This window comes from Ochlerotatus camptorhynchus, unplaced genomic scaffold (genome assembly GCF_037179485.1).
Source record: "Ochlerotatus camptorhynchus isolate MF236.1 unplaced genomic scaffold, CSIRO-AGI_Acam_v1.1 ptg000090l, whole genome shotgun sequence".
Lineage (NCBI taxonomy): Eukaryota > Metazoa > Arthropoda > Insecta > Diptera > Culicidae > Ochlerotatus > Ochlerotatus camptorhynchus.
Genome location: NW_027040580.1, coordinates 559,912 through 587,840, shown reverse-complemented (window position 1 = coordinate 587,840; position 27,929 = coordinate 559,912). Strand labels below are relative to the sequence as shown.

The following is a 27,929-nucleotide window of genomic DNA, read 5'->3' as shown; positions in this document are numbered from 1 at the left end:
ATTCGGTTTCATGGTCATGTTGACATTGTTTTATGTCATTTCAGAAGCTAACGGCGGAGGAATCGGAGAAAGAACTCTCTACGTTGCTGAAAATTTTAATTGACATCTTCTCCAAGGAGTTGCGGGATTCCTATCTGACAACGGTGGTTGAACAGGTAGTGATTTATAGTTAACATACTGGCGAGAGAATGGTATGAAACGAAGTTTTTTTTTACAGGAAATTAACAACACTGTTCTTATCAACCAAGAACTGTCCAAGCGATGCATTTGGGTTCAAAGTTCGAGTGCACCGTTGAAAGTTACGGAAAATTCTTCATCGGCGGAAGCTGAGGTGGTTCGAAGATTAACGAACATACAAAATGATTTGAAGGTAGTCATTTTCGTTTGGGTAGATTTCAAACTTAAGCACATTCCTAATTCTGTTAATTCCAGAATCACCTCACCGAGAAGCACATTCTTCGTATTCCAGCGAATATTGCCCAGCAACAGGACCAGTTTGCCGCACTACTGGAAAACTGCTTATCTACCGAGATCGACCTCATAGTCGATGAACACATGAGCAAATACTCGATTCCTCTGTGCACGTACGGGGTGGATCGACGGCTGTTGAGCGAAATCGAAGAGGTTAACCGCCACTCACGTGTTCTAAACGAAAATTGCGCCAACTTTTCCATTACGGATCGGGTGAAGGAGTACCTTACCAGCAATCGGCGGAAACCACTGGTGATTTTCGGCAAAACAGGTGCAGGAAAGAGCGTTCTAGTGGCCAAGATTTCTCAGAATATCCACACTTGGCTACCGGATTCTCACTTAGTTCTAAGGTACAAGGGGTATACATGTAAATCCATGTTCTATATATCAACCTAACCTTCTTTCAGATACACCAATTTAACAGCTATGAGTTCCGATGTGACCTCAATTCTGGGATCAATTACGGAACAAATTTCGGTGCTGGTAAAAGGTGAACCAACTCGGTGCCATCATGTAAGAATATGCCATAACTGATTTTTTCCAAACCACTGTATCTCACAAGATTTCTCTGCCTCCTGTCTTTAAGACCATCGAATCCTACTCGGAAACGCTGAAGCAGTTGATCGAGAGCAGCAAACAGCAGATAACAATTCTAATCGATTCGATAGACAGTCTACGCGACTTAAATGAGCTCGATTGGTTGCCGCTAGAACTGCTGGAGACTGTGAAACTGGTTCTGACCGTATCGTCGAGCTGCACCAACCAGGATCAGTTTGGAACGGAAGACGTTGTTCTAAAGCGGCTGAAGGAGAAGATTGGTGATGCCGAAAGTTTCCTCTATCTGACTCCGTTCACCCAGGAACAGTGGGAGGATGTGCTGTGCTTCGGCGGTGGTGACATTTACTCGGCAAACGGCGCTTTACAGTTACCTGATAGTTGGAAAAAGTCAAACGAGAAGATTTCTATTCAAGCTAAGGTATGGTGCATACATTGCAGAATTGTGAGGACCGGAAATGCATTGAATTTGTTTTTTTCGTGTTTTAGATACTTTGGTGGCTAGCTTGGCTTGGAGTCACAGATCTCTCGGACACATCGGTGTCGCACATTAGTGAGAAGGTGTTTGTGATTCTCGAGGAAAAGTTCACAGGCGTTATTACTAGGTTCATTATCTCGTTAATGCTAGCGGCCAGGGAGGGTCTACTGGAAACAGAGATTACTACGCTTATTAGGAATTCTAATTTAGTTACGGGTAAGTATTTAAGTAAATTAACTGGCTTTATATAGGTCTTTTAGAGGAAACGGGAGCTTGTTGGAGGGATTAGCATCCATTTTTTGTCTTCTAACCTATTTCCATATTTTACTGTTAACAAGTACTATCGCTATTCTTATGGGAAATTTTCTTAGCTACTACTTTGAAAAAGATTATTTTTCAGCCAAACGTCAAATTAAATAGTTATTAATTGTTTAAGAGATAGATAACCTTATGGCATGATCAAGCAGCTGAATTGTGGGCAACACTGTACACTGGAGTCGCTTTTTACGCGGGTGATACGTCCCGCGTAAAAAAAAAACGCGTAAATTCCGGAATCCGCGTAAAAAAAACCGCGTAAATTCCGAAATCCGCGTAAAAAAAAACCGAGTAAAAAAAGACCGTGTAAGAAAAAACCGCGTAAAAAGCGATATACCGCGTAAATTCTGAAATCCGCGTAAAAAAAAACCGCGTAAATTCCGAAATCCGCGTAAAAAAAACCGCGTAAAAAAAACCGTGTAAAAAAAAACCGCGTAAAAAGCGACTCCAGTGTATTCTGCAGTGTGACATAGTAGCCATGATTTTTGTCCTGTATTCTACGCGCCAGAAACATCAATGTTGCCTGCTGAACAGTTGATTGAGCATCATCATAAGATATCAGTGACGTGAATCATTCATAACTTTTGTTCCTTACATTTGTTCGAAATGTGGTCTTGAACGAAGTTGTAGCTGAGAAAATTTTCAACAAGCGCAGCTATAATTTTCTTAACCAGAGTGAACTGGTGAATTTTTAGATAGATATGAACAAACATTTTGGTTTTCCCATATTAGTTTCCATTTAAACATCAAACGATTTGTGCCAAGTCAGTCTCTTACTAAAAAAGTTCAAATTTTGGGAGGCTAATCAGGACCTAATTCCGAACTGTTTGAGCACTGTGGAGCGAATCAAATTTTGCATCAGTCTACTTTATATACGACAATAATAATGTTTTACATTTCTGAAAATTTATGATTTTTTGCTAAATGAATTTCCAGTGGGTTGTTGCAAAATAGCAGAAAAAATTTTAGATTCTCAAATTTTACAAAATGTCACGAGGATATTGAAATTTGATTAGGGATTAAAACAGGTAAGTGGATATAACATGAGCAATGGGCGTTGACATTATCCAAATGTAAACGATTGAAGAGGTAGAAATGTAGAAAATGATGTTGTAGTGTAACAACAATATTTCGCAGGAACATGATGTCAAATTGAATCAATCAGTATACATAGCAATTTTAAAATTGCACGTACCTATATGACCTCTACTTTTGTAGGTAGAAGATATTTTTTTATATGCGGTGTCAAGTGAACATTAAAAAAAACAAATTTGATATATATATGCAGTGATCTATTTGTAGATCAGCATTTTTTTTTCTTACATCATGTCATGTCAGAAATTAGGAACATAAATCATCCAGAATAATCCTTGAAATATCCTTAACATTCCGTTTTGAAATAGTGCAAGAATAGTCCTTGGCTAACTCCTGGAAATATCGTGCATTGTCCGGAGGCCAAAAACGACTTAGGCGTTAACGGGTTAAGACACCGCCGCACAGTGGTCACAGTAGCATCTGGGCCTTTGTTTGGTGACATCCATGTGTTTCGGAATTCAGCCGCTAGGGTGGCCCTGTAACTATCTTTTTAACAAAGCATCATAGAAGGATGGTGTATTCGGCAAGTTTTTAGAGCAAGTCAATATCTAAAGAGAGATAGAGAGAAGGATTAGTATTTTCCATTTAATTCTACTACTTTATTTACTTATCCTTGACAGATACGCGTATTTCGTCTACAATGTGCAGACTTCTTCAGTGTCTTGTACTCGTAATAGTACAAGACACTGAAGAAGTCTGCACATTGTAGACGAAATACGCGTATCTGTCAAGGATAAGCAAATAAAGTAGCGGAATTAAATGGAAAATACTAATCCTTCTCTCTCTCATTATACAGGTATTCCACTAAGACGCCCACATTCATCAGGATTCAAGTCAATGTCATTTTGAGCAACTCTTCTACAACTGAAGATACTAGTTATGTATGTCCTGTAGATTTTTAGATTTTGAGATTTTTTTAAATTTAATGTCGATGGCTTATTTTTACCCAAAACTCCCCTATTTGTAGTTTTATGGTGAACCTTTATTCTGCATACTTCTCCGCACGGTGTCTCTGTGACCGTTATTATAAAACAAAAATGTCCATAAAATCTGTGTATACCAGTCTATAGAGTTGGTCAGCCAAAGTAATCTTTGAGAAAATCGTCCATCGAGGGTTCACGAGGCATCACAATTTCAAGATTTTATTAGCTAGATGGTTATCGTCGGTGTTCAGGGCTGACTTCGAGCAGGTTATACAGATGTGCACTACGTTGTCGTATACCTCGAGAAATCATTGATGTTGGTTCTGAGCGGTATCGAGTGTAAAACCGGCTATACCAGGCTTGGCTGCGATTGTACCCATAATGGAACTTGGCTGCCTGCGGGAAGTGTCCGTATCCTTCTCGTAATCCAGTGTGTTGCGTTGCATACGACCAATGAAGTTAACGAGCTGAGGTCGTGCTGCGGGTTGTAATCGGCTGTGGAATCACGACCGATGTGCCGACGGATGATTTCGGCAAAGCGGCAACTGAAGCAGCTTGACTTTGATTTTTGGCGAGTGATTGCAGTGCGAATTGGTGCTATTTGGAAGTGAGTTTATCGTTCGAAGCGGTTACAAGTGGTTCAATATCATCAACGATATGACGATAGGCGGGGTATGTGCGGTATCGAACATGGCGGATTGATATTTTGTGAGAGGTTTGGCGAATTTGTATAGCGATTGTGGGAATGAGGGGGACTCTCCTGGTATCGAATTGGTGGAACGACGGATAACCGGCGGAATGTGCCCGGTGATAGCGGAGTAAAACGAATCGAATGTCCAATGAGTGGGAGCGGACTCCGCGGGAACGATTTCCCTGAATTTCTGCGAATCTGATAGCTGAAGCGAAACTGATTGGTTTGCAGTGGTTCGTCGTCTTATGCGACCTGTGATCGTCCAGCCGAAGGACGTTTCGACGAGCAGTGGGAGCCCATCTTCCAAGGAGAGTCTACTACCAGTGTGTAGTTTGTTGTACAGATCACAATCAATCATCAGGTTGGTATGTCGAACTGCGGATCAGCTAGTGGTTTGTTTGGAATTTTCCATGACTCAACGTTATTTGGAGTGGATGGAAGCTTCAGGTGTTGTGGTGCTATCAGCAGAAATTCGAGCGTGGTGGAGATCGGAGTGGATTTGGGTTTGATCGTGGGTGTCAGCTTGCGATTTATTTGCACTGACTGTCCGACTACTGCGACAGAAATGTTGATACCAGACGTTTTACCGTGGATGTTATTGGCAAAGCTGGTTGACATGAGGTTCGATGCTGATCCGGAATTGAGAAGCGTTCTTGCGGGATGTACCATTCCAAACTGATCGATGACCATAAGACTAACTGTCTCGAGAAGAACGATGCTGCTTGCCATTCCAAAGCTTGGATTCGCCGATTCAGAAGCGTTCGATCTAGTAGTTTGCTAAGAATCAGTCGGAAACGTGGAACCATGAGAAGTGGATTTGATCTCATGCTAAGAGGAAGAGGAGACAATAGGGGGATGTCGTGACCGGACCGAGGTTTCCAGCCTCGGTCACGGCTACACGAATCTCGGCTGATCTGCTTCCAGTACTGCTGTTTTATTACTGCTGCTGCTCCTGCTGCTGCTGCTCCTGCTGCTGCTGCTCCTGCTGCTGCTGCTCCTGCTGCTGCTGCTCCTGCTGCTGCTGCTCCTGCTGCTGCTGCTCCAGCTGCTGCTGCTGCTGCTGCTGCTCCTGCTGCTGCTGCTCCTGCTGCTGCTGCTGCTGCTGCTCCTGCTGCTGCTGCTCCTCCTGCTGCTGCTCCTGCTGCTGCTGCTATTTGGTCTCCGTTGCTTCCAAAGTTAGTTACAAGAATGACCTCTACGAGCTTAGGTCGCTCGTTTTTATATCTTCGTGCTGTGTCAGAATTTCCCCTCACTAAGCATGAGATTTTGTTCGCATCTCTCTATTATCACTTCTGCCATGCTTCACTCTAATTTAGTTTAACTCAAATTGAGTATTTCATTACTTGACTCACCTCTCAAGTTTTTATTTATTTCATAATTATTATTCCACACCAACTCTATCTACCACAGGGGACTTTTATAAACCAATTTTCTGTTAAACACGAACAAGCCGTAGATAGCTCTGTAGCTTTGAGACGTTCTGTTGCAGAGCTTCTCGGGTCGGTTTATCCGGGGCACGTTCATCGTTTTACGGACGGATCGCGGTCGCGGGCTGGAGTTGGACTCGGAGTGGCAGGACCGAACACTGCAACGAATCAAAGTCTACCGGAGGAGGGTTCCGTCTATTCCGCTGAAGCCGCAGCTATTCTAGACGCAGCCATCACTCCGGAAGATCAACCGATCCTCGTATTAACTGACTCACACAGCGTCATCCAAGCGCTGGAAGCCGAAGCCCCGAGCCACCCCTGGATACAAGCTATTACACGGTACGCCCCACCTTCAACCGTCTTTACGTGGATCCCCGGACACTGCGGTGTTCCCGGAAACGAGGCTGCGGACAGACTGGAGGAATCCGACGCATCCCGTCCCCGCTGCACCAGGAACGTACCTCTCCTCGGCGTTGGATTGTGAATACCATTATGGAAGCCTGGCAGCAGGAATGGTTCCAGTCACGGACCACTTTCCTGAGGAAGATCAAGGGAACCGTACGCTCCTGGCCGGACAGCCAAAAGTACAAGGACCTGCGGATGGGACACCTTTCCGCAAGGTCTGTTCAATCTGCAGCATCCCCGCCTCGGTGGAACACGTGCTGTGTGTCTGCCCGGAGTTCCAGAAGCTACGCGGACAACATGGACTCCCGGAGAACGTCAGTAATCTGCTTTGTTACGATCCCTCGACGTTGGCTGCGCTGATCGCCTTTCTGAACGCGCACTTGTATGACCAAATCTAGCCCCCCGTCGGTGGCTGCACTGATCGTGTGTTCCTCACGTTTCTATTTTTTTTTCTGCCGTAAAGGTTTCTCCGCCGAACCGGCACTGTCTCCTACGGTGGAGCTCTACTTTGTTCGCGCACCCAGTCCGCACCATAGACCCGATCTAATCCTCACCTTACATCAAGTTTTTAAAACGTTGTCTGTCTCATTCGTTGGGTAATCAGAGCCGGTTATACGTCACGTTCATGTCAAATTGAAACCTATATTTTAGGCAGGATGAACTACGGCTAAAAATCACGGTAATAAAGAAAAAAAAAAAACCTTAGATTGGCTTACATTGCCTGCTGAGGTGACCGGAAAACATGCAATTCCAGGAAAGCCTGTGCTTGGAAGCTATTACTTGGCGATGAGAAACAGTCATCTGGTAGAAAGCCGATCACTGGTAAATCGTGTGACTTTCGGAACAAACGACGTAACAGCTGGTATTTCTTAGTGTAGTTGTTGCAGCGGTGCGTCCGGCTGATTTCGGAGCGATCTTGCCGGTCACCTTCATCGATCTGGATTGAGAACGGCAGTACATCTCGGAAACCACAGACTTTAGGATGCGGATCCTCTGGTACAGGAATTCTACCATTTCCTCGTACTTCACGCTATTCTGGCCACTTGTCTTCTCCTCGAAAGCTTACAGAGTTGTCGGGTCAAGCTTGTACGCCAGTCTGCTTGTCAGTGGTGTGTCCCAGTGATTGATAGGATCGCCTAAATTCTCCAGTGCCTTGACGTGACGCTGGAAGTCATCAACCAGATCGTGTAGGTCCTGTGCCAATTCCTTGAGTACAATGGCTCGGAAGAGTTGATGTTTGAGGAGTCGTTTGTTGTCAAACCGTTTTAAAAGTCTATCCCAGACTGTCGTATAGTTGTCCGCTATGATATCGATGCTTTCGAAGGTTTTATAAGTCTCACCTTCGAGCGATTGAAGCAGATATTAAAGTTTGGCTACCGTTGGGATGCCGTTGTTGCTGTGCGTATCCAGAAAAGCCATCCATCGGAAAAAATCACCATCTAATTTCGGAAGGTCGATCTTTGGAAGACGGAGATGGAAGACCGATGCTTGCTGTTGAACTATCGTAATGTTGAGCAATGACTCGTGCTGATCTTCGGATCATTTCGAGAGCAGAAACCCTTTTGTAACGCATTTGCGAATTCTCGAGACACGTTCCGTGAGATGATCCAACGCTTCTGGATCATCGTACCTCTCGATTTCTCCTTGGATCTCCAAAAATGTGTTGTACGCCTTATCCAAGACATCCAGAAGGAGTTGGACACGTTCTTCGTTGACCATCGCAAGTGTGGCTTGACAGCCTTTCCGCGAATAAAACGCGAACCAAACTCGAAAACGAACTAGTATGTCTCCTTACCGACGCGGACGGCACCGTATGTGATAAAGAGTCACACATTATCTATATTTTTTGTAAAAAATACAACACTGAGAGTTTCAATTTCGTCAATGGAACGTCAATGGATTTATTTCGTCATCATACGGATGAAGGCCAAACTAGAATGGAAAATGGATTCGTTTATTTTGTTTTTGATAATACATGGTGTAAATACTCATATTGTTATGTTGTAGCTTTTAAAGAATAGTATCGTACCAATCATATAATTGAATCGTTTACGCCGAAATTATAAAAAAAAAATATATTCGATGTTTTCTGCTCGATAGGACAAAAATGGGCTCTTAAGCCAAACTAAATGTTTGCCCTATTCAATAGTTTCACGAAGGCCCTAGAGTTATTAATGGGAATTTGCATTGCAGATGTTAGATGTGTTGACGTCATTAACAACCCTTTAAATAACATATTTGACACCTTTTGCTATTTTTTTTACTATTTAGACAATTAAATGTTTTTATATATATGGTCGTGCCCAGTTTGGTATGATTAAACCGAAACGGTTCTTTTGGTTTTTTACTTAAGGAAAATGTACTTGCTATTGAGATTTCAGCGGCAGCCAGATTGAATCACACTTGGGCTTTTTTTTATCATTTCTCAGGGTCCACAACCAAGCTATGGACGCATTTCTGCTGGAAGATGGGACCATTACTTTTGCACAACAAAAACATAATCATAGTGGACAAAACGCTCAGAGAGGTAGCTAGGAAGCGATACGACACGGACATTAAAGAAGCGCACAAAACTCTGTATGATTATTTTGAGAAACAACCGAACTGCTACACCGATAAGAAGGGAAAGGAGAGAAGGTATGGGGGTTGATTTCATCAAATTGAGTAAATCACATTTGAGCTCGGTTGGTTATTTCAGCTTCAACATTAGAAAATTCGTAGAACTACCATACCACAAGTACAAGCTACAAGCCAGCGGAGAATCCTTCGCTACGTCGTCGTTCTTAACCGACCTGAGCTGGCTTCACGAAAAACTTACTGCTACCGGATGTGTTCATTTGCTGAATGATATTTGTTTGGCGAACAGTGGCGGCAGTCCAGCGTTCGGTCATTTGGTGCTGTTGAAGAAGTTCATCGAGGAGAATTTCAAGGCACTGAACTACGATGGCCAGCAGTTGTTTTCACTATTGTACGTGTGTATAGAGGCGAAAAATAAGGTCGAAGGTTCGAGCTTGGCTGGAAACGAAGTTCTGAAGAAGTGGCGTGATTTCATCGATTCCAGTCCGGTTACATATTTACAGAAGTTGGAATACAGTGAACCGAGCGTGACGGAAGATGGAGCGGAGAAGAAAGATACAGATAAGATGCAGGCTACAATGGGGTATGATTTGATAATGAATTTGAACATAGATGGGTTCTTCGTTATCTCGTTGAGTACGGACCGGGAGGAGATTTGCGTGTGGGACGTTGCGAAGTAAGTCTCGGTGGGGGGTGGATTATAGATGTCTTGGATCAACTGACAATGTCTTTGCTTGCAGGTGCAGCAAAGTGCGAACACTGCTGGGAGTGCCACAGCCATCGGCAATCTGTCCGGTCGGTGAGAATGGTGTCGCTGTACTATGTAGGAGAGAAATCAGGATCGTAAATCTAGACGAAGGCAAGTTCAAGGTCACACTAAAAGGTGTTATGAACCAAAAGATGCCATATTTTGGACTGCACGATGCATCCCATTTGGTGTGTTTGTCCAGGAACCGAATGTATGTAAATCTAATGAATATCGATTCTGGTGATTGCGTGACTACGTTCAAGGCCGGTGAAGATAGATTCCTTAATTCGCTGTTGGTGTCCGGAGATGGAAGGTAGTTGATGATTATTTATCTCTAGTTAAGGTTGCTAATATATCTTTTATTCGTCAACAGAATTCTGGTTTGTGGTGACGAAACTCAAAAGCCCTTCCCATTACTCGTGTGGCATTTATCGCAAAAGAAGCTGTTATATGACCTGAGAATACCCCACCATGACTTCATCACATCGCTATCGGCCATTACACACGAGGGATCGTACGTGTGCGTAGTGGCCAAAGAGCTAGCCGAACCTAGTCCGAATTTCATCGTTGTGTACGATTTACAAAGTGGAACACTGTTCAAAAAATGGAAACCATCTTGCAATACCGTGTCGTTGGCGATTTCCCAAACCAACACGTGCGTCATCGCTGGGCTAGAGGACGCCCGGATTCTGATATGGGATCTGGTTACAGGTGAGTAGCTACCTATCGCTTGATGTTCAGCAATATTGTAGGAAAATATTCCGCAGGGAACTGCCGGTGCACATTGAGCGGTCATAATGCACCAGTGACGCTGTTGAAGCTGGATCCATCGGGTAAAATGTTGCTGTCTGGTGATAAAGAAGGTCGTGACATGTCCATCCGGTTATGGGAACTGGACAGTGGCAAGCTGCTGGCCGTTTACACTCCACAGGAGAAGATCACGACTTGCGAGATCCTCAACGGAGGACAGTATCTGGCGATCGCGCTCGAAGGCCGAACCAACATCATATCGCTGAAGTTGCGGGGTGGCGGAGTTGCCGAGCCGGATAAATCCAAGGAAGCGATTGTCTACGGAAAACAGGAAAACTGCGGGAAGGTGTTCGATTTGAAGCAGTAAATCGATAAGGTTTGGGATTATGTTCTCTAAAGAGGTTTTTTTTCTTCAATGTGAATGAGGTGAAAATGCCATTAGAACCAAAAATTATCGGAGTAGTGCATATTATCAGTTTAAATAGCAACTTCTGGCGATTTTCTTCATTCAATTGATCTTAAAATGCGAAATCGTTGCTAGTTGGTTAAAGTTATAAATTCAGTAGGTTTGACGATAAGATTCCAAATCGGGTTCGAGCTCTTCTTCGTGTTTTCAGGGAATGAATATGGTTCAAACAGATGGAGATTCCAACGATAATGATGAATATAGAAAGGATATGACCAATTTCTATATCTATCATAATATATCATTCAAACTTATTTTTTTGCCGAGATTTGCACAGCTGAGTGCTCGGCAATCTGTTTTACTGAGATCTCAGCAAAAGTGACGTTTGGTTGCTGAGTCTTGGAAAATGTTTTGCTGAATCTTAGCAAACAAACGGCATGTTGACAAACGATGTGCAAATCTCGGTAAAAAATTACCGAGCTGGCAAAAAAAAATAAGTGTGTTGTTCTAGGTCTATTGCATGGCTTAGCGTCTAACACCATCTTCATGTGGTTTTCATTTTCAATGCGAATCAATTTTTTCAACGAGGTACGAAAAATCTTTATACGTCCTCAGAGGCACAAAGGTTTTTGGTGAAATGGCGTTCGGTGAAGTGGCATTCGGCCAACTGGCTACGCTCTTGTATCAACAGACTAGTTTGGTGTCCAAATGATAAAAAGTTATCTTAAAACTAACAATACTTGTCTTTTAAGAAAGTGGCGTGACATGTCAAAATCAAAAACTGAAGAAACTTGGTTGAACGTCCGTTTGAGGGGGCAGCCATAAGTATGCACCTTTAGAATTGATAAAACGATCCATAAAATATTGAAAAACATTCTTTAAAAACATACAAATGCTCCATAAAACAGCGCAGGAAATCTCATAAAAAGAGTGAATGATCCTTAAAAAATATCAATATGATCCATATTTTGTGTAAAATTTAGCAACACAATTGTAAAAATGTACCGCTAAATTTCTAAAGAATGAGAATTGAAATTACACGAATTACCCATAAACACATTGAAAATGATCCATAAAACATTCAGCAATGAAACTTAAACTAATGAAGTGATCCATTGAAAATCAAGCTTGCGCACTTAAAAATATAAGCACGATCCATAAATTAGACATATATTGTTCATGTTTTGGACACTTTTTTTTTTTTAATTTCATCCATTAACCTTGGAATATTGCCCCATTACTGCGTAGCTAATCTGGTTTAATCTTCTTCCCGTGTTTTTTTAGTCAGAAGAGCGGAGCGTCTAGAATAAGCATCGTAAAGAAGCTTATAAAATATTCCCTAGGATGTTTCTTAACACTCCGAACACGATGCAACTGGTAAAATGTGTAATGAAAAATTGGTAATGTTTGCAAAATCATTTCTCAGCAATTTATCAATAGATTTTAAACCTATTCATACCGAATAAATTTTTAAAATCTTTAGTTTGAAGTGACGCCCATAGCTTTGAAATTCGTAAATAAATAGCTGAGCTATGATTTTTCAAACATTACAAGTTTGCCGTTACACATTGGGACCAGAGGCATCGTGTTCAGAGTGTTAAAAGATTATTATAGAAGCTTTTTTGTTAAGCTTACCCGTCGCTTCGCACTTCTAACTAAAAACACGGGTATGCCAGTAAATCTAATTAGCTACGTAGTAATGGAACATCTTTTCAAGGTTTTTGGAACAAAAGTTAGTGTCCAAAACATGAACAGTATATGTCTAATTAATTTTTTTTTTTCCTTTGGTTTGTTTTTTCCGTCGATCTTGTTTTCCGTGCTGAGCACCAATGCTACCGACGTGCCAGGAAGGCAGCTCCCACACCTGGACCCTACCTATCGACCCATCAACTCATGAACCGGGGACCAACGGCTTTACTTCCCATCCGAAGGAAGGCGTGATCAGAGATGTTATGCCTCAGAACATCCCGGCGGCGCCGGCTGGGATTGAACCCAGGCCTGCTGGAGTGAGAGGTAATCACGCTTACCACTACACCACCGGCGCCGTTATGTCTAATTTATGGATCATGGCTATATTTTAAAGAACGGAAACTTCATTTTCTATGGATAACTGTCATTAGTTTAAGGTTAATTGCTGAATGTTTTATGGATCATTTGTAATATGTGTATGGGTAATTCGTACAATTTCAATGCTCATTCATTCATTTTTACAATTGTGTTGCTAAATTTTACTGAAAATATGGATCATATTCATATTTTTTATGGATCATTCATACATTTTAAGGGATTTTCACTGGGGTTTTATGGATCATTTGGGTGTTTTTTAAGGAGCATTTTTAAATTTGTTATGGATCATTTATTGTTTTTTTTTTTTATAATCAAAAGCATGTTTTCCGTTGGAGGGCGATTAGCCCGGAATTCGCCGTAGTTAGTTCTCCTGAGTGGGATCCTGAGAAGAGAGTTGCCTCGAAGCACATGGGATCGAGCTTGAACAGGGCAGGATAATAGATACGGTCGGTTAGAATATCAGCGATGACAAGTGCCTTAGTCACCTCACGTCGTGTTTGGAGGGTGTCCAGCTGGATCATGAGGCAACGGCTTTCGTAGCTCGGTAGATTAAAGGGAGCAAAAGGCAATCTTTGGAGAGCGTAGCTGATAAAACGCCGCTGTACCAACTCGATTCGTTCAACCCCATTTTGGAAATGAGGCTTCCAAACTGGAGTAGCATATCCTAATGTCGTTCGTACCAGGAAGCAATATAGTGATTTCAGGCAGTAATCATCTTGGAACTCTTTTGCTACCCGAAAAATGAAACCAAGGTTTCGTGAGGTTTTCGTGACTACGTACGACACATGCGGCTTGAACGTGAGTATTTCGTCAAGAATCACTCCTAAATCTTGAACCTGGTTTTCCCTCTGCAATTGAGTGCCCATCAAGGAATAGCCGAAATTTAACTGGGTCATTTACTAGGATTCAAGGGCATGCAATTCATCTCACACCATCTTTAAATTGTCTCCAGGTCGTCTTGCAGCTCTATAGCATCTTGTAACGATTTCACGTGCATGTAGATTTTGAGATCATCAGCAAAGGATAAACGATGGGATTTCAGTAACAGGTTGATATCGTTGAAATACAACAGGAAGATCAATGACCCAAGATGGCAACCTTGAGGAATACCAGACAGAGCGGGGAAGGGAATTGACAATTCGGCACTAATTTTGGCTCTGATGCTTCTACCACAGAGATACGATCTGAACCAATGCAGTAGGGAACCACCGAGGGCAAGCCTTTCCAACTTTGCCACAGCAATATCGTGCTTGATTCTGTCGAATGCTGCCGATAAATCCATATATATATGACGTCAGTTTGCGATCCACTACAAAACCAGCCAGAGGCGTTTTTGTAGCCAAGTTATTAACGAAAGAGAAAATTGATGAAGAGAATCGATCAATATAAATAGGTCTATATGCGTTGTTTGGATTGAAATATTGTTATTGAAGTCAGAAAAAATACAACAAAGAATTAAAGCGTTTTTCGATATGTAACTGATCTGAATGGTTTTCCAAAAGCCATCTTGATACTTCAAATATTATTTTTAGGTCAAATGTATTTTAACTGGAGATCAAAAGACGCCTCCCGAGCAAAGTTCAGCATCTAAATGACAGCAAATCGAAATCAAGTTTTGATATCAACATCAAACTGAAATCATAATTTGATTTCAGTTTACGCAATGGACAAATTTGTTAACAAATTTTGTTTTCATTTTGCTGTACATTTGCTCTTCAAAAATATAATTTAGCATAACATCAAATTGAATACTTGTTTTGTTATCAACAGAAGTAATGTACATCAAATTGAGTTTTCAGTTTGCTCTCACTGATAGCAGAAATTGTTTTCAATGTGATGTCACAGGAAGATTTATTTACTCTCAATTTTGATATTTTAACCGTTAAAACGACCAAAACGATAGCAACCCTAGTAATCATTATCAGCAAAATCGCAACATCAAATTTAGTTTTCAATTTGATCCCAGACTTTGCTCGGGCTCCCTGCTACTAGATTTCCATTGGCTTTTAATCGCCAATGGGCAATCGGAATACTTTGGTGATTAGAATATAAGGAATATAATAATACTAATAATAATAAAGAGAACCCAGATGAAGAAAGTCCAAACGATGAAAAGATTCACCAAGTATGTTGCTATGACATAGTCTTTAGATCCTGGAAAGACGAGTATTGTCGTTTTTTTTTGTAAGGAATAGTGCAGATGGTTATTATTTAGATATAATTTTATTTGATTAGGATTACGGTCTTTTTTATTATAATATTCCTCGTTGAGTTCATACTGAGCATTGATTCTGAGAACGTGACATCCATGCCGTGATGCAGAACTTAGCAAGGATTCAAGCTTATGTTTCACCTCGACTGCGATCATTTCTCAGAGTTTGCTTTTTCCTTTCGTAATTTTGAATTTTCAATCTGGACTTTTCCATGATAATCACAGCATTTGGTTGATCCAACCAGCATTTTTTTTTACCTTCCCGTTCAAAGCAGTTCCGCGGAGGGTTGTGATACGTGACACGTTTAATGAATTACTCGATGTGCTGGAAATATGCACGTATGCGAAATTGTCGGCAGCAACTAGACGCTTACCAATGATTCGCGACTTTTTGACAGATACAATAAAACGACAACCGAAACGATGAGGAATGAAGAAAATAACAGTCTTCGACAATCTCAATCTGAAACAAACAATTTGCCGGACTACTTTGTCTGTCAAAGTGTTTTGACGAAGCAAAGCAACGCACATCATGTCGCATCATATTTTGTCAGTTAACATTTCAATTGGGGTTTCGTCAGTGAGAATCGAAAAATGTAGCAAGTCCGTTGTCACGTGATATTGATGAAATAATGCAGCACTGCATCAGAACTAGTAAACCAATATAAGTGTAGAAAAGGCGTATGGGAATGCAGGATGTGTAGATTGGGCATCGAATTATTTTCTGAGGTGCTGTACAAACAGCATGAACAGGCAAGAGTTTCATTCTCTACTGCGGCCTCCTTCATGATGTGCTTTTCAAGAGGGAGTGGTTGTCCTAAAATTAACTCCGTCATCTTGTTGTTCATCACAGATAAAAATTCGGAATTTTAATTGTGATGTAAACTGAATGTTCACGTAAACTTGAATTTCATTTCACGCAACCGAGCAACTTGTAAATATTGTTGTATACAACGATGCGCTTTTGTATACAATATTTGCTACATTGCATGAAATGTGTCAGAACTTTACATGATATATAATGTAAACGTATATGATATGTGACGCTCCATTTATGTGCATCATATACAGAAATTTCCACTACTTTTTCGAACTCTGTTGTTAATTAATTCTTTATTTTAACGTCTTTGTCCTTCTTCTTTGGTTGTCACCAATTTTGCCTTTCAAGACAGGAGTCCAACTAGTGTGGCTTTGATTTACATGCAGAGCGCTTGCTTTTGTAGTATTCATAGTATTTATGTTATTATAATTTGTTCACCCTTTTCAAGAATACTGCAATGAGTCGTCGCGTAAAGTCTAGCAAGTCCTCTGAATAGATGTATATTATTTTCGACGATACTTATTATTCTTCTTGCATAATACCCACTAGAAACGATTTCGCTGAGCATTAGAGAGATGAAAAATGATTTGACAGTATTTGTTTCCATTCTATAACTCAACTTATGCAATTCACAGCAAACCAACAATGCATTCGTAGCAGCAAATCCATGAAATATAGGAAAATCGATACCAAAACCTATACTCGGACCGTTAGTGCACCTCATAGTAATAGGATTTACCTGACCCCACTCGAAACTAACACCTGCGAATATATGTACAAGCGCCAAAATTATAGAAGCAGTTCACCAATGAATCAAACGCTGCATTCGTCGCTAAATCGGAGAAATAGTTAAAACATATGCAAATCTTAAATACCGTTAGCCCTAATTCATGATCAAATTACAAAAACAAAAACAAATACATTATATTAAACACCCATACACCCGGAACAGTTGAATAGAACTCTGTGAGCAGCTTCCACTCAGTGTAATTATTTGAAGCAAATGCGATTGGAAAGTGGACAATTAATGTAAACATAACTTGTAGCAGCGCTAGCTCAAGCATCAAATATCCAAGCTAAAGAGACGGTAAGCAAACAGCATTTCACTATTAGAATATACAGTAACATGGAACACTCGGAAAATGAACACAGCAAAAACCAGTAGAATCATAAGCGTACAGAGAATGTGTCTAAAACATAATCATTAATGAGTAAGAAGCAAACAAATACAAAATAAAAATCCTTGTATTATTATGTGTGTGCATGGAACAAACGAAGAAGGATCAGTACGGCAGATACTATATAGTTATAAATCATTCGAATTGAATCACTATCTAGGCTAAGGCGGAGCGATAGATTTTGAGCAATTGTAGAGAGAAAAAATGGTGTACGGTATAGAAACAGGAAGTCTCATCGTTTCCACAATCCACACAAACAAACCCCCAAACGTACACTGCAATGAAATGAATCGCACTAAATTAAATAAAAAAAATAGTCGAAGCTCATAAAACTCTATTGTTCTGTTCCTCATATGCACACAAAAAAGTGTGATTTTGAATACTGTACTATCTTCCCGTCTATCTCATAGGTTGTCTATTGTCATTAGGCTTCCATTTTGGATTAGTGATTGTCTACTTTTTAGTAGAATTCATTAGGTTAGGCAGCACAAATAATGTACAATCAGTTTTATTACTATTTTCCGCTATTTTGTACACAACAACTTACAGAATTTTTACACTTACTTTTTCAACTCCATATGCACAAAAACCAATACAGAATAGTGTCACCATTGTTCAGAGCCTCCAACCAAGTAAAAGTGTGAATAAGCGTCCAACAAAGATTGGTGCATCATGTTGGAAGTCAGCTGAGAATCTAATAGCCCATAGTCCAATAGATCGTCGTTATAGCATATTTGTGTGAGTGTTGTATTTTATTTATACCGAGTTCCAGCTATCCACAAACAAAGGAGAAACATAAGTCAAATAAAACAACCACAACTAATACAAAGATGAAACTGATGAAGCAACCGAAAATACCAAAGCATACCTTAGTTACAAGCAAAACTGTAACAAGTAGCGAACAAACAAACAAAGAAACCACAAAAACTAGTAGAAGCTCTCATCTGGTATGAGGAATAAGGCTGGTCCTTTAAAAAAACCAAAAGTGAAAAATGAAACAAACATACATCGTTAGGCAAAACAACAATGACTTTAGTGTTTTAAATGATTTGAAACATAAGGGCAAACCAAAAAAGGTAGATAGTTCGACACACCTAAGAGCTACACAATCAAGCAGTACGTATAAGACTTAAATTGACCACATTTATCAAACTCCTTCAAACCGTTCGATGAACACAAATTACAAGCTGTGACCAAAATCACCACACAAGAATTCGATCAATTCAATCTATATCCCGAGAAACGAGTTACAAATGTAAAAGGTATCAAGGACTATTCACCAGAATGCCATACCATTCAATTTCATGCCATTCAAACTGTGGAGCACGATAGGAGAGTAGTTCAGAATGGAAACTCAGAGTCCAATTCTAGCAGCAGTCAACAGAATCGAATCGGAAGGAATCAATGATTACATTCTTACAGCTCTCAGAACTGTAATGAGACATGGAACAAAATGACGCCGAAGCTGTGCTGAAGTAAACGTTCAAAATCTATGCCATTTTTGATGTAAAATCTTTTAAGTCATATTGTATTTGTTACTTTTAATTTGTATGTGTGTATTATTATATAACAGAAACAGAGAATCTGAGAAAAATATATATACAACAACAATGCTATCGATGCTACCGGATATAATATATCTAGTTGATTTGTTTTTGCTTTATGAGAAAATATCATGATTTCGCTGAACACAGAATGAAGCGCGTCGACCAAAGACTTGAGCAATGATGACCGAACAGTTCGTAGTTGATACTTTGCGATTGACCAGATCCAGCGAAATTTTTCATAAAGTACCAAATTAATGAGGATTTGGATTAGCAATCCTTTCTCAGTGTGCAAACTCCGGTGAATTAGTACTATCAGGATCAATAACGGGAGCGGACATACTGACATCGGGGAGGAGAATCATTGTCAGTTTTACTAGAGACCAACCCAAGTAACCAACAAGCCCGTTAATCGCCCTTTTTGCTATATAAGGCTGCTATACGACTGATATAAAGTTCGGAAACCCTATATTTACCATATATCGCAAAAAGGGCGATTATCGGGCAGTTAGCGGGCTTTGTGGTTACTTGGGAAGCATCCCAATGGCTGTCATGGGAAGGATGATATAGCTAGTGGGAAAGGAAGACCAGATGTTTGGAAAGTGGTGCGATCTTTCAAAGCCTGATCAAAAAAAGGTAAGGGTGTCCAAAGCACGACCGTATTGTTGATTATTTCTAGACCAACAATTGAAATAGGCGGAACAACCAAACGTAAACAATGGCTTTAATCGCAAATTCCTCGAGAATCAAAGCACATCCAAGCAATCTACCACCGTCATCTGATAGAGCAAACTTCCTTTATCGAATGGCATTGTTAGTTTGCGTGGAAGTGTTGTGATTCTCGAGAATTTTGTGTTTAAAGCCATTGTTTACGTTTGGTTGTTCCGCCTATTTCAATTGTTGGTCTAGATTTTTGGTGCTCCATTCACTAGTCCTATATTAAACAAAACATAACTCCAAAATTAACAATTCATTTTGTAAAAATAATATTTTTCGCGTTTTGTAATATTTTAACAGGACCCAAGCGGGAAATAATATTACCTATATTCTCAGTGAAAATCGGTCAATACCGCCGATTTATCCCAGGAATATAATTCTTTATGTAAACATTTGTGGTCCTTTGTAGAATCGATCTCCACTACGTTGTCCAAAATGAGCGTCGGTACGACATCGTTCTTAAGTTAAAGCCGATCCCACACCTGCCCGATATCATCCGGTCGCAGCGTGAATGTTCGGCACAACGGCAGAGAGAGTGAGAGGGAGAAAATTTACCTCTTGCTCCTGCTTGCTGCTTACCACGCCGTCCTGCAGAAATGAGCAGAGACACAAAAGCAGCGCTGTTTAAAACTTTTTAGGTTCAAGCAGAACGATGTGCAACCAAGTGGTACTCGACTATGATGACTGGGCTTGGGGAAAACGTTTATTTCATGAAAACAGTGATAAAATTATCTTTGAACATTTTTCAAAAGTTTGTTTGTGGAAATCGGAAAAGTATTTATTTCAGCAGATGTGTAGAGTTATTTCTAATCGATTGGCGTATTTGGATTTTATTTTCATAAATAAATTATTTTTAAAATGCTTACCCATCTCATCTAGTTGAAACGTACTGAATATTTGTGTTTTTAGGGGTGTTCAAACTTCTTCTGAAGAGATGGCATGCCTATTTTCACTCTGTCTTTATGGTTTTTCATGAATAGGCGATATATTGTCTTGAATTGGACCATTGACTATATTTGCCAATTTAGGACCACTGTTATGTCCCCGGGGAGCCTGGTGTAAGGTTCAATTGTAGTTTTTTTTTTCCTAAAACATTCCTTTGGACGGCTCCATATTAAGGGTTTTCCATGAATAGGCAATTTATAGTCTTGAAATTGACCATAGACTATGCAACAACCCCAAATTCAAACATCAATCCTTATAGCGAATTATTCGTAATGATTCTATAGAATGTTAACATTAAATATCAATTGCAACAAGAATGGTATAACTCAACTAAACGCATAATTAACGTAAGTCAGTTAGGCAAATTTTCATATCAGCAAAACGCGTGATAAAACTTGTTAACACAGATGATTTAGCCAAAGGACAAAATTTAGTTTAAGTATGAACGACTGAATATGTTTATCAATAGTACAAAGTAGGGTCTTAAGAAAGGCACAGTAGGAGTAAGAACAATAGTAAGAAGATCCAGTAAACAAAACTAGCAAATATAGAATAGATACCAGCGCATATCCTTGAGAAGAATCTCTTCAATATTATTCTCAAGCTGGTTAAGTAAGAGGGGATGCAAAGGCCTCAAAATCCAATATCAATCTGAGTAAGAAATTAACCAGTAATAGACCCCCATACGGTAGTAGAAAAATACACAACTTAACAGCAGCAGTGACAGTGTCGCACATTTCCAGGGTCAGTTGTTTATAAACAGTTGCTACCGCGTCGTCAGCGATGCGCGCTGGCTTAACTAGGTGCTTCGCGAAAGGTCAAAGTAAACATTGATGAGTAAGCATCCTACATAGCCGTTCCTACCGCGAGGAGCATTAATTCTTGTTAAAAAAAAAACAGACACCGACTTTCCAAGAGAAAAACTATCTGTCTCGCTTTATATGTACATACTGGAGAAAAACTATTGTGTAGAGTTTAAGTAACAAATTCATGTATAAAAGGTTTCGAAGAATAAAGAATCGGGGCAGTTGTTCTGATGAGTTATTATCCGAGGTTTGCTAGGTGCGGACGAGCACAGTTCCAACCTCAGGATAACTGATTCATCAAAGAGCTTTTTCCATACAGTAGAAATGGAATTACACTGTCTTTCATTTTACGGAGAAAGAAAGACCACGCGAGTTGTTGCTCTACGTTCGGCACTTCAACACGGGAGTGAAACATGGATGCGCAACGGAGTATGGGCGCTTCAGACTATATTGGCGACTCCAAGCGGCGCCGATATCTTCATGGTTTTACACGAATAAGCTAAATAGCTAAGACTATAGACTTGAAATGGACCATTGACAATATTTGCCGTTCCGAAACCATCTGAATACCCCAGGGGAACCTGTAGAAGGGGTTCATTGCAGTTTTTCACCAAAACATGCCTTTCGACCACTCTATCTTCATGACTTTTCATGAATAAGCTATTTATGGACTTTCAACGGCAATTGAGAACATTGGTCGTTACAGAGTTTTTCACCAAACTTGCCATTCGACGGCTTTATCTTCATGGTTTTTCATGAATAGGCTATTCATAGTATTAAAATGGACCATTGTCGTTTCGAGGTATTAACCTGTGCGTCCATTTACCGTTCTCCTGCTGCTACTTAGCCATCGGCACCGTTCTCACCATTTTTCAAAGTCCTCTGGTTTCTCTCCTCATATAGCACTCGTAGTCCTCCGCCAAGGTGATGCCGATTGGGATCATACCGGCGATAACACATACTGCCTCCTTCAAAATGGTTCTGTACGCACTCACGACTCGCATGGCCATGAGCCGGACCGTACTGCTCATTTTTCTTTGGTTCTGCTTCGTTTTCAGTGCTTCAATCCAGGCCGGACCTCCGTACCTTAGTATCGATGAAGACACACTAACCAGAAGACGCATCTTGCTGCTGCTTGGACCAGAATTGTTCGGCATGATTCTGGTTATTACGTTGATGGCCTTCTCGCAAGCATATTCGATGTGGCTGTTAAAGTTTAGCCGGTTGTCGATCATCACTCCCAGATACTTCAGCACGCGCTTCGAAACAATGGCGTGCTCTCCAACGGTGATTTCTGACCAACATCAGTTCTGTTTTGTGGTGGGCTATCTGCAGCTTCACTCCTTGCATCCAGTTACCAATCGTATCTACCGCCTCGGCCGCCAGTATTTGTACTTCTTCCAGGGTTTCACCTGTTACCGTCAAGATGACATCATCCGAAAAGCCAACGATCTCAACTCCTTTGGGCAGCTAGAGCGTCAGCACGCCATTGTACTTACAGTTTCACAGCATGGGACCTAGAATGGAGCCTTGTGGAACTCCCGCCGTGATCCTAAGCGATTTCTGTCTGTCTCGTAGACCAGGGCCCGGTCTTGGAAGTAACTACTTAGACCGTAACGTGGGTAGATCACCTTTTCGTGGTACGTTACGGGATGTAAGATCTACCACCGATTCCTAGTCCTAACTTCTTCAAACTAGGGGAACAGGATTTTTCAGTAATCAAAGGAACACATCTTAGTCCTTGTTACTTTTTATGCCTTGTTGATAGTGATAAGTCCTCGGGTTGCCTGGACCGAGGATGATCTTGAAACAAGGGAAAAAATGAGTTAGTTAGTCTTCATCTATGTGATTCCTAATCTTCTAATCGTTGTTCCCTAGTTTGAAGTGGTTAAGACTAGGGTTCTGATGCATGGTCATTATCGGTGTCATAACTTGTTTTTGTTGTTAAGGAATCCAATTTTGACTGACAAAGGGGCGCGCCTTTGGAGGGTGTTCCAACTCCGAAGGGTATAAATAGCGGAACCTTTCAGTTAGAATCGATTCCTTGCGATGAAGGCAAGAATGACAACTGTATCAAAACCGAATACTTCATCATTTCTCAATAGTGATGGAGTAATACGACATGCACTAAACTAAGGACACGGGATATACTACAATAGATCAAATTACTGGTCGCAGTGATGTTATGTCCCGAACAGAGGAAAAAAAAAACTACTTAGAATCCTGCAGAGGTAGTCTGGAACCATCATTCTATGGAGCACCTTGGCGATGGCCTCCCAGCTGGCGCTGTTGAATGCATTCTTCACATCAATCGTAATCACGGCGCAGTATTGATCTCCTCCGATCCGTTTCTGTTTGGAACCTTTCTCAGCTGTGTCAATCACTGCCCGAATTGCATCCACCGTCGATCTTCCTTTCCGGAATCCGAACTGCCTCTCCGACAATCCGTGTTCACTCTCCGTGCATTTCGTTAGCCTGTTAAGGATGATCCTCTCCAAGAGCTTTCCGCAAGCAAGCATATTGGCCTGTACGATGCAGGATCCCCCAGCGGTTTTCCGAGCTTCTGACCCTCTTCCAGACATTTCTGCAACACCATTCTGAACATGTCCGCCGCCTTCAACGCCACGTTGGGAATTCCATCCGGACCAGGAGCTTTCTTCGCCTTCAACCTTTTCGCTGCTGTTAGGAGTTCCTCGTTGGAGACTTGTTCAAATTGTCTCTATCTTCCTGTGTAGGTGGCTAGTTCGTTGGGTCATGCTGTGTCAAAAGTCCATCCACGATAACTTTCAGCTTGTTGGGGCACATTTCAACCGGCATCGTTGGACCTCTGATCTTCGCCATCGTGACTCGGTATGCGTTGCCCCAGGGGTTAGCATCGGCATCTCGGCACAGCTCCTTGAAACTGTTTGACTTGCTCAGTTTTATCTGCCATTTTAGTGCAGCCTTGGCCGCTCGGAACAACACCCTGAACTCCTATCTGTCTGCTTCAGTTCTTGCTCTTGTAAGATACAACTTCGTTCAGTGTATGGAAAAAGTGAACACCGCCAGCGGCGGAATAAAAAAAAAACAGATGATAGTTTTAGGCTGTGAACCATTTGCCAAGTTAAATTTAACTCGTGGTTAAAAGTAACATTTCGAAAGTTATTTCTCATGTTCGAAAATCCCTGTGTTACCGATCTATCAGTTTTCGAGCAGAACTCAGCCACGGTTGTCAAAATTTAACTTCTTGCCCGTCAGAAATAATCATGCTCGGATAGTAGGATTAATAGATAACTTTCCATCTGTCAAATTTTAACCAAAAGTTAAAAAATCCACCAAATGGTTCAGAGCCTTAGAAGTAGTGGTCAATAATGTGCAACGTAAACAAAGGCATTCGAACATGATTGTTTACATATGATATAAATAGTCGAGAGCAATAAACTCGAGTTAGATTATCCTAACTGCTAACAACTGAGAAGTAGTGTTTATTACAGCTCTCTGAACGCGCCTTCTGGATAGAATACAACTAGCACGGAGGGTGTTGATTTCCTCGTTGCACCAATAAGCTGGACGCCGCCTGTTCGTTGGCTCCAGTTTTCTCGGCATAGTTGTCACATGTCTTTACTAATGATTCGGTCAACTCGTTCGTGCTTAGGCTCGTGACGCTGCTGTCTACGCTTGGAGCTACGATGAAGAGATGCCTTCGTCTTCCACTTTCGCTCGCTTACTTTCGTCCTCCGCATTTCCACAGGTGTCCGTTCGCCGATATTGTACAGGATCGCTTGATGGTGTCACTATGGGTGTACTCTTCACACACTCTCCAGTTCATACTTGCCACTAGCGACGTTCTGCAGAAAGTGACGTCGATAATGGATTCCCTACCATCTTTGCGGAAGGTGCTGATGGTTCCTAACTTGGCCAGATTGACGTTAAAATTTTTCAGAGCTTCCAGCAGGCTATACCCTCTTGCGTTGGTACATCTGCTCCCCCAATCCACTGCTCAAGCATTGAAATCTCTTGCGATGACGACTGCTCAATTGTCCATCTCGGGGGTGCGTAGCAACTACATACAAAGATTCCATTGATTTTGGCGATCACGAAACCTTCGTATGAGCCCGCCATCACTTGTTGAATGGGATACCTGCCCATGACTTGTATGGCCGCCATTCCTGATCTATCCGACACCCAGTTACCATTATCGAGAGGGACTCGATATGGCTCTGCAATGATTGCAACGTCGCACTTTGTTTCCGTTGTCGACTGCCACAACAGTTGCTGTGCTGTGTTGCAATGCACAGTAGTCCAGTATGCAGATTTAGCTGGAAGGATATGTTTTGAGCCTGAAATTGAAATTTTAGACTAAAAATCTCTTCTACAAAGTTGTTGCTTATAGTTAGGCCCTCATTTGTTAGACAATTAATTTATTTTATTTATTAATTTATGTCGTCAATCAATCGTAGACCAATTACAATGAGTATGAGTTATGTAAATGTTCTGAAAAAAGTCAGCAAATAAATTACTGATCTCACTAGATGTGCTGCCGGTTTTGTTATCTAACTGAATTTTAGAAGGAAAGTTCTTTGATTTTTGTCTCTCTTTAACATAGTTAAAAAATGATCTAGGATCTGTTTTATTATTATTGTCTACCTTGGTATTATGTTCTTCATATGCATTTTTCATTTCTTCATTCAGTTGATCACATATTTCTAGATAAAATGTAAGATTTTCTTCACTATGGTTTCTTTTATAAGTCTTATGCGCTTTCTGTTTCCTATTTTTAAGATTGATATCCTTTTTATTGTACCAAACTGGTGTCTTGGAATTTGTGGGTTTCCTCTGCTTCAAGTGTTATTGATAAAATGTGTCCTCTGCCTGTTCTATTTCAAGATTACGTATTGTAGTTTGCCAGTCGATACAGGCTAATTTTTCTTTGAGAAGTACATAGTTTGCTTTATGAAAGTCGAAGTATGTTTCAGATAAATTGTTATCCAACGTTGCCGTTTTTTCATGTTTAAATTTGGAGTATTCAATAGCAGTGTGGAACATTTCGTTTTTCCAAAGAGGGGCAGGTGACTCTAATACCCAGAAATCATCAGTCATATGAGTGAATAACAAATCTAAGTAGCAGTTATTTTGATTTTTTATGTGATTTATTTGGTTGAGTCCAATTTCTGCACTTTTGTCGAACAGAGTACGAAGTGTTTAATTTTCTCCTATAATCGGTATCAAAAAAGATTCGTTGTCGTCATCAACAATAAAATTCACTGAGCGTTGGTTAAAATTTCCGTATATGTGAATATTTGCTTCCGCCTCAAATTTCGAAATAATATTATCAGCAGGTTTAAAAAAAATTACGAACGAGTCTTGCTTTGCATATTCTGGAGGAAAATATACTGTCGCAAAAATATGAAATTGATTTCCTAGGTTGTTTCTTATTATCATTGAAACCAAAAATCTAACTGTTTTGTTTGATGATATTAAATCATGATATTGTTAAAAAAAAATTTGAACAACCTACTTACTTAAATAACCAGTCCGCTCTTAAAGATAGAAAGATTTTTTTGTGCAATATTTCCGCCTTGTTTATTTGGTCAAATTCCGGTTAACTTGCTTGGTTTCGATATTCGGACATAAGTCTTCGGCTCAGTGGTTGAGGAGATATTCCATTTTGAAACATGACCTCACAATCCCAGATATTATTCAGTTCATAACTCAACATACTGTGAATCAATCCCAAATTTCCACCTTAGGGTTCTATGTGGCTACGAAACTTTTGCCTCCCTAATAAAGTTAAATAATAATAATAATACGAAACCTTTCGTTTGGCGGTGGTTTTTGTCAAATTTGGTTAAGTGGTTGAGGAGATATGCCAATGGCCTGAAATTCCCAGATTTTAATCAGGTCATAACTCCAGGTACTGTGAATCATTTCCCCAGATATTCTTTCAAAGGGTACGTGGAACTCCAAAACCTTCCGTTCGCAGTTATTCTGTCAAATTTAGTCCAGTGGTTGCGGAGATAGATGAGATGATGAAGATGGTCCCGCCCTTACCCCTATAGAGGTTTGAGCTAGACAATTTATCTATCAGATAATTCAAAGAAAAACATTTAAACCAGGTTCGCAAAAAAAAACGCAAGACTACAGATATAAATTCCCTCAAAAGTGCTCATATTGCTATTATTATACAACTATTATGAAAACTTTACACTAAACACCGGGTTTGACCACGATTGGTTAATTCACAAAAAAGAGATCTTCGAATTAATAACAACAAACCTCCACCTCTCTCAAACAAGGACCAAATTTCATAACCGGTCGTGCTATCGAAATGGCACAGATAATTACTTAGAACCTTAAGTTATAATTCCCAAATGATAAAAAAAGTGTGCTCTATTGTTTTTTTGTCTTATCTATGATTTAATTTATTAAAAAAAACTGATGTTTATACCAACATCAAATTCAACATCATCCTTCCTGTCGATGCAAAATGAACATCTCGCATCGTGCGAGTCGACATTCGGAATAGACTGAGAACTGTCACGCGTGAAGGAAACAAGAATGGTCATCTCGATTCGCGCGAGGAGTGGAATAAACACAAGTATCTTGAGAACGGCTGAACTTATGAAAAATGTTTACATGAGGTAATTTTGGTATTGAAACATCCATTTTCAAACCTACCGTTTTCAAGTTAAGACTTTTAGAAAAAAATAATCTTACTTTTTACATGCGTCCATTAAAAAAATAGTCCAGACATTTTTTTAATGGAAAACACCACTTTGGGTATCCAATAGAGTTTCATACAAATCTGGATTTGGATGAT

The 27,929-nt window shown here is 40.5% G+C and overlaps 1 protein-coding gene across 3 annotated transcripts in view; it reads left to right on the top strand.

The window, feature by feature from the left end:
* LOC135698558 (uncharacterized) overlaps nucleotides 1–18,378 on the top strand; it is a 95,252-nt gene extending 76,874 nt beyond the window's left edge. For all 3 annotated transcript variants that reach the window (XM_065218591.1, XM_065218590.1, XM_065218592.1), the window contains exons 6-17: nucleotides 45–155; nucleotides 218–370; nucleotides 433–821; nucleotides 879–984; nucleotides 1,058–1,447; nucleotides 1,516–1,720; nucleotides 8,790–8,997; nucleotides 9,059–9,613; nucleotides 9,678–9,998; nucleotides 10,059–10,396; nucleotides 10,453–10,811; nucleotides 16,576–18,378. In XM_065218591.1, the coding sequence (XP_065074663.1) occupies nucleotides 45–155; nucleotides 218–370; nucleotides 433–821; nucleotides 879–984; nucleotides 1,058–1,447; nucleotides 1,516–1,720; nucleotides 8,790–8,997; nucleotides 9,059–9,613; nucleotides 9,678–9,998; nucleotides 10,059–10,396; nucleotides 10,453–10,802 (3,126 nt within the window). In that variant the 3' untranslated portion in view covers nucleotides 10,803–10,811; nucleotides 16,576–18,378. The remainder of the gene's footprint in view (nucleotides 1–44; nucleotides 156–217; nucleotides 371–432; nucleotides 822–878; nucleotides 985–1,057; nucleotides 1,448–1,515; nucleotides 1,721–8,789; nucleotides 8,998–9,058; nucleotides 9,614–9,677; nucleotides 9,999–10,058; nucleotides 10,397–10,452; nucleotides 10,812–16,575) is intronic.
* The last annotated feature ends 9,551 nt before the right edge of the window (nucleotides 18,379–27,929 follow it).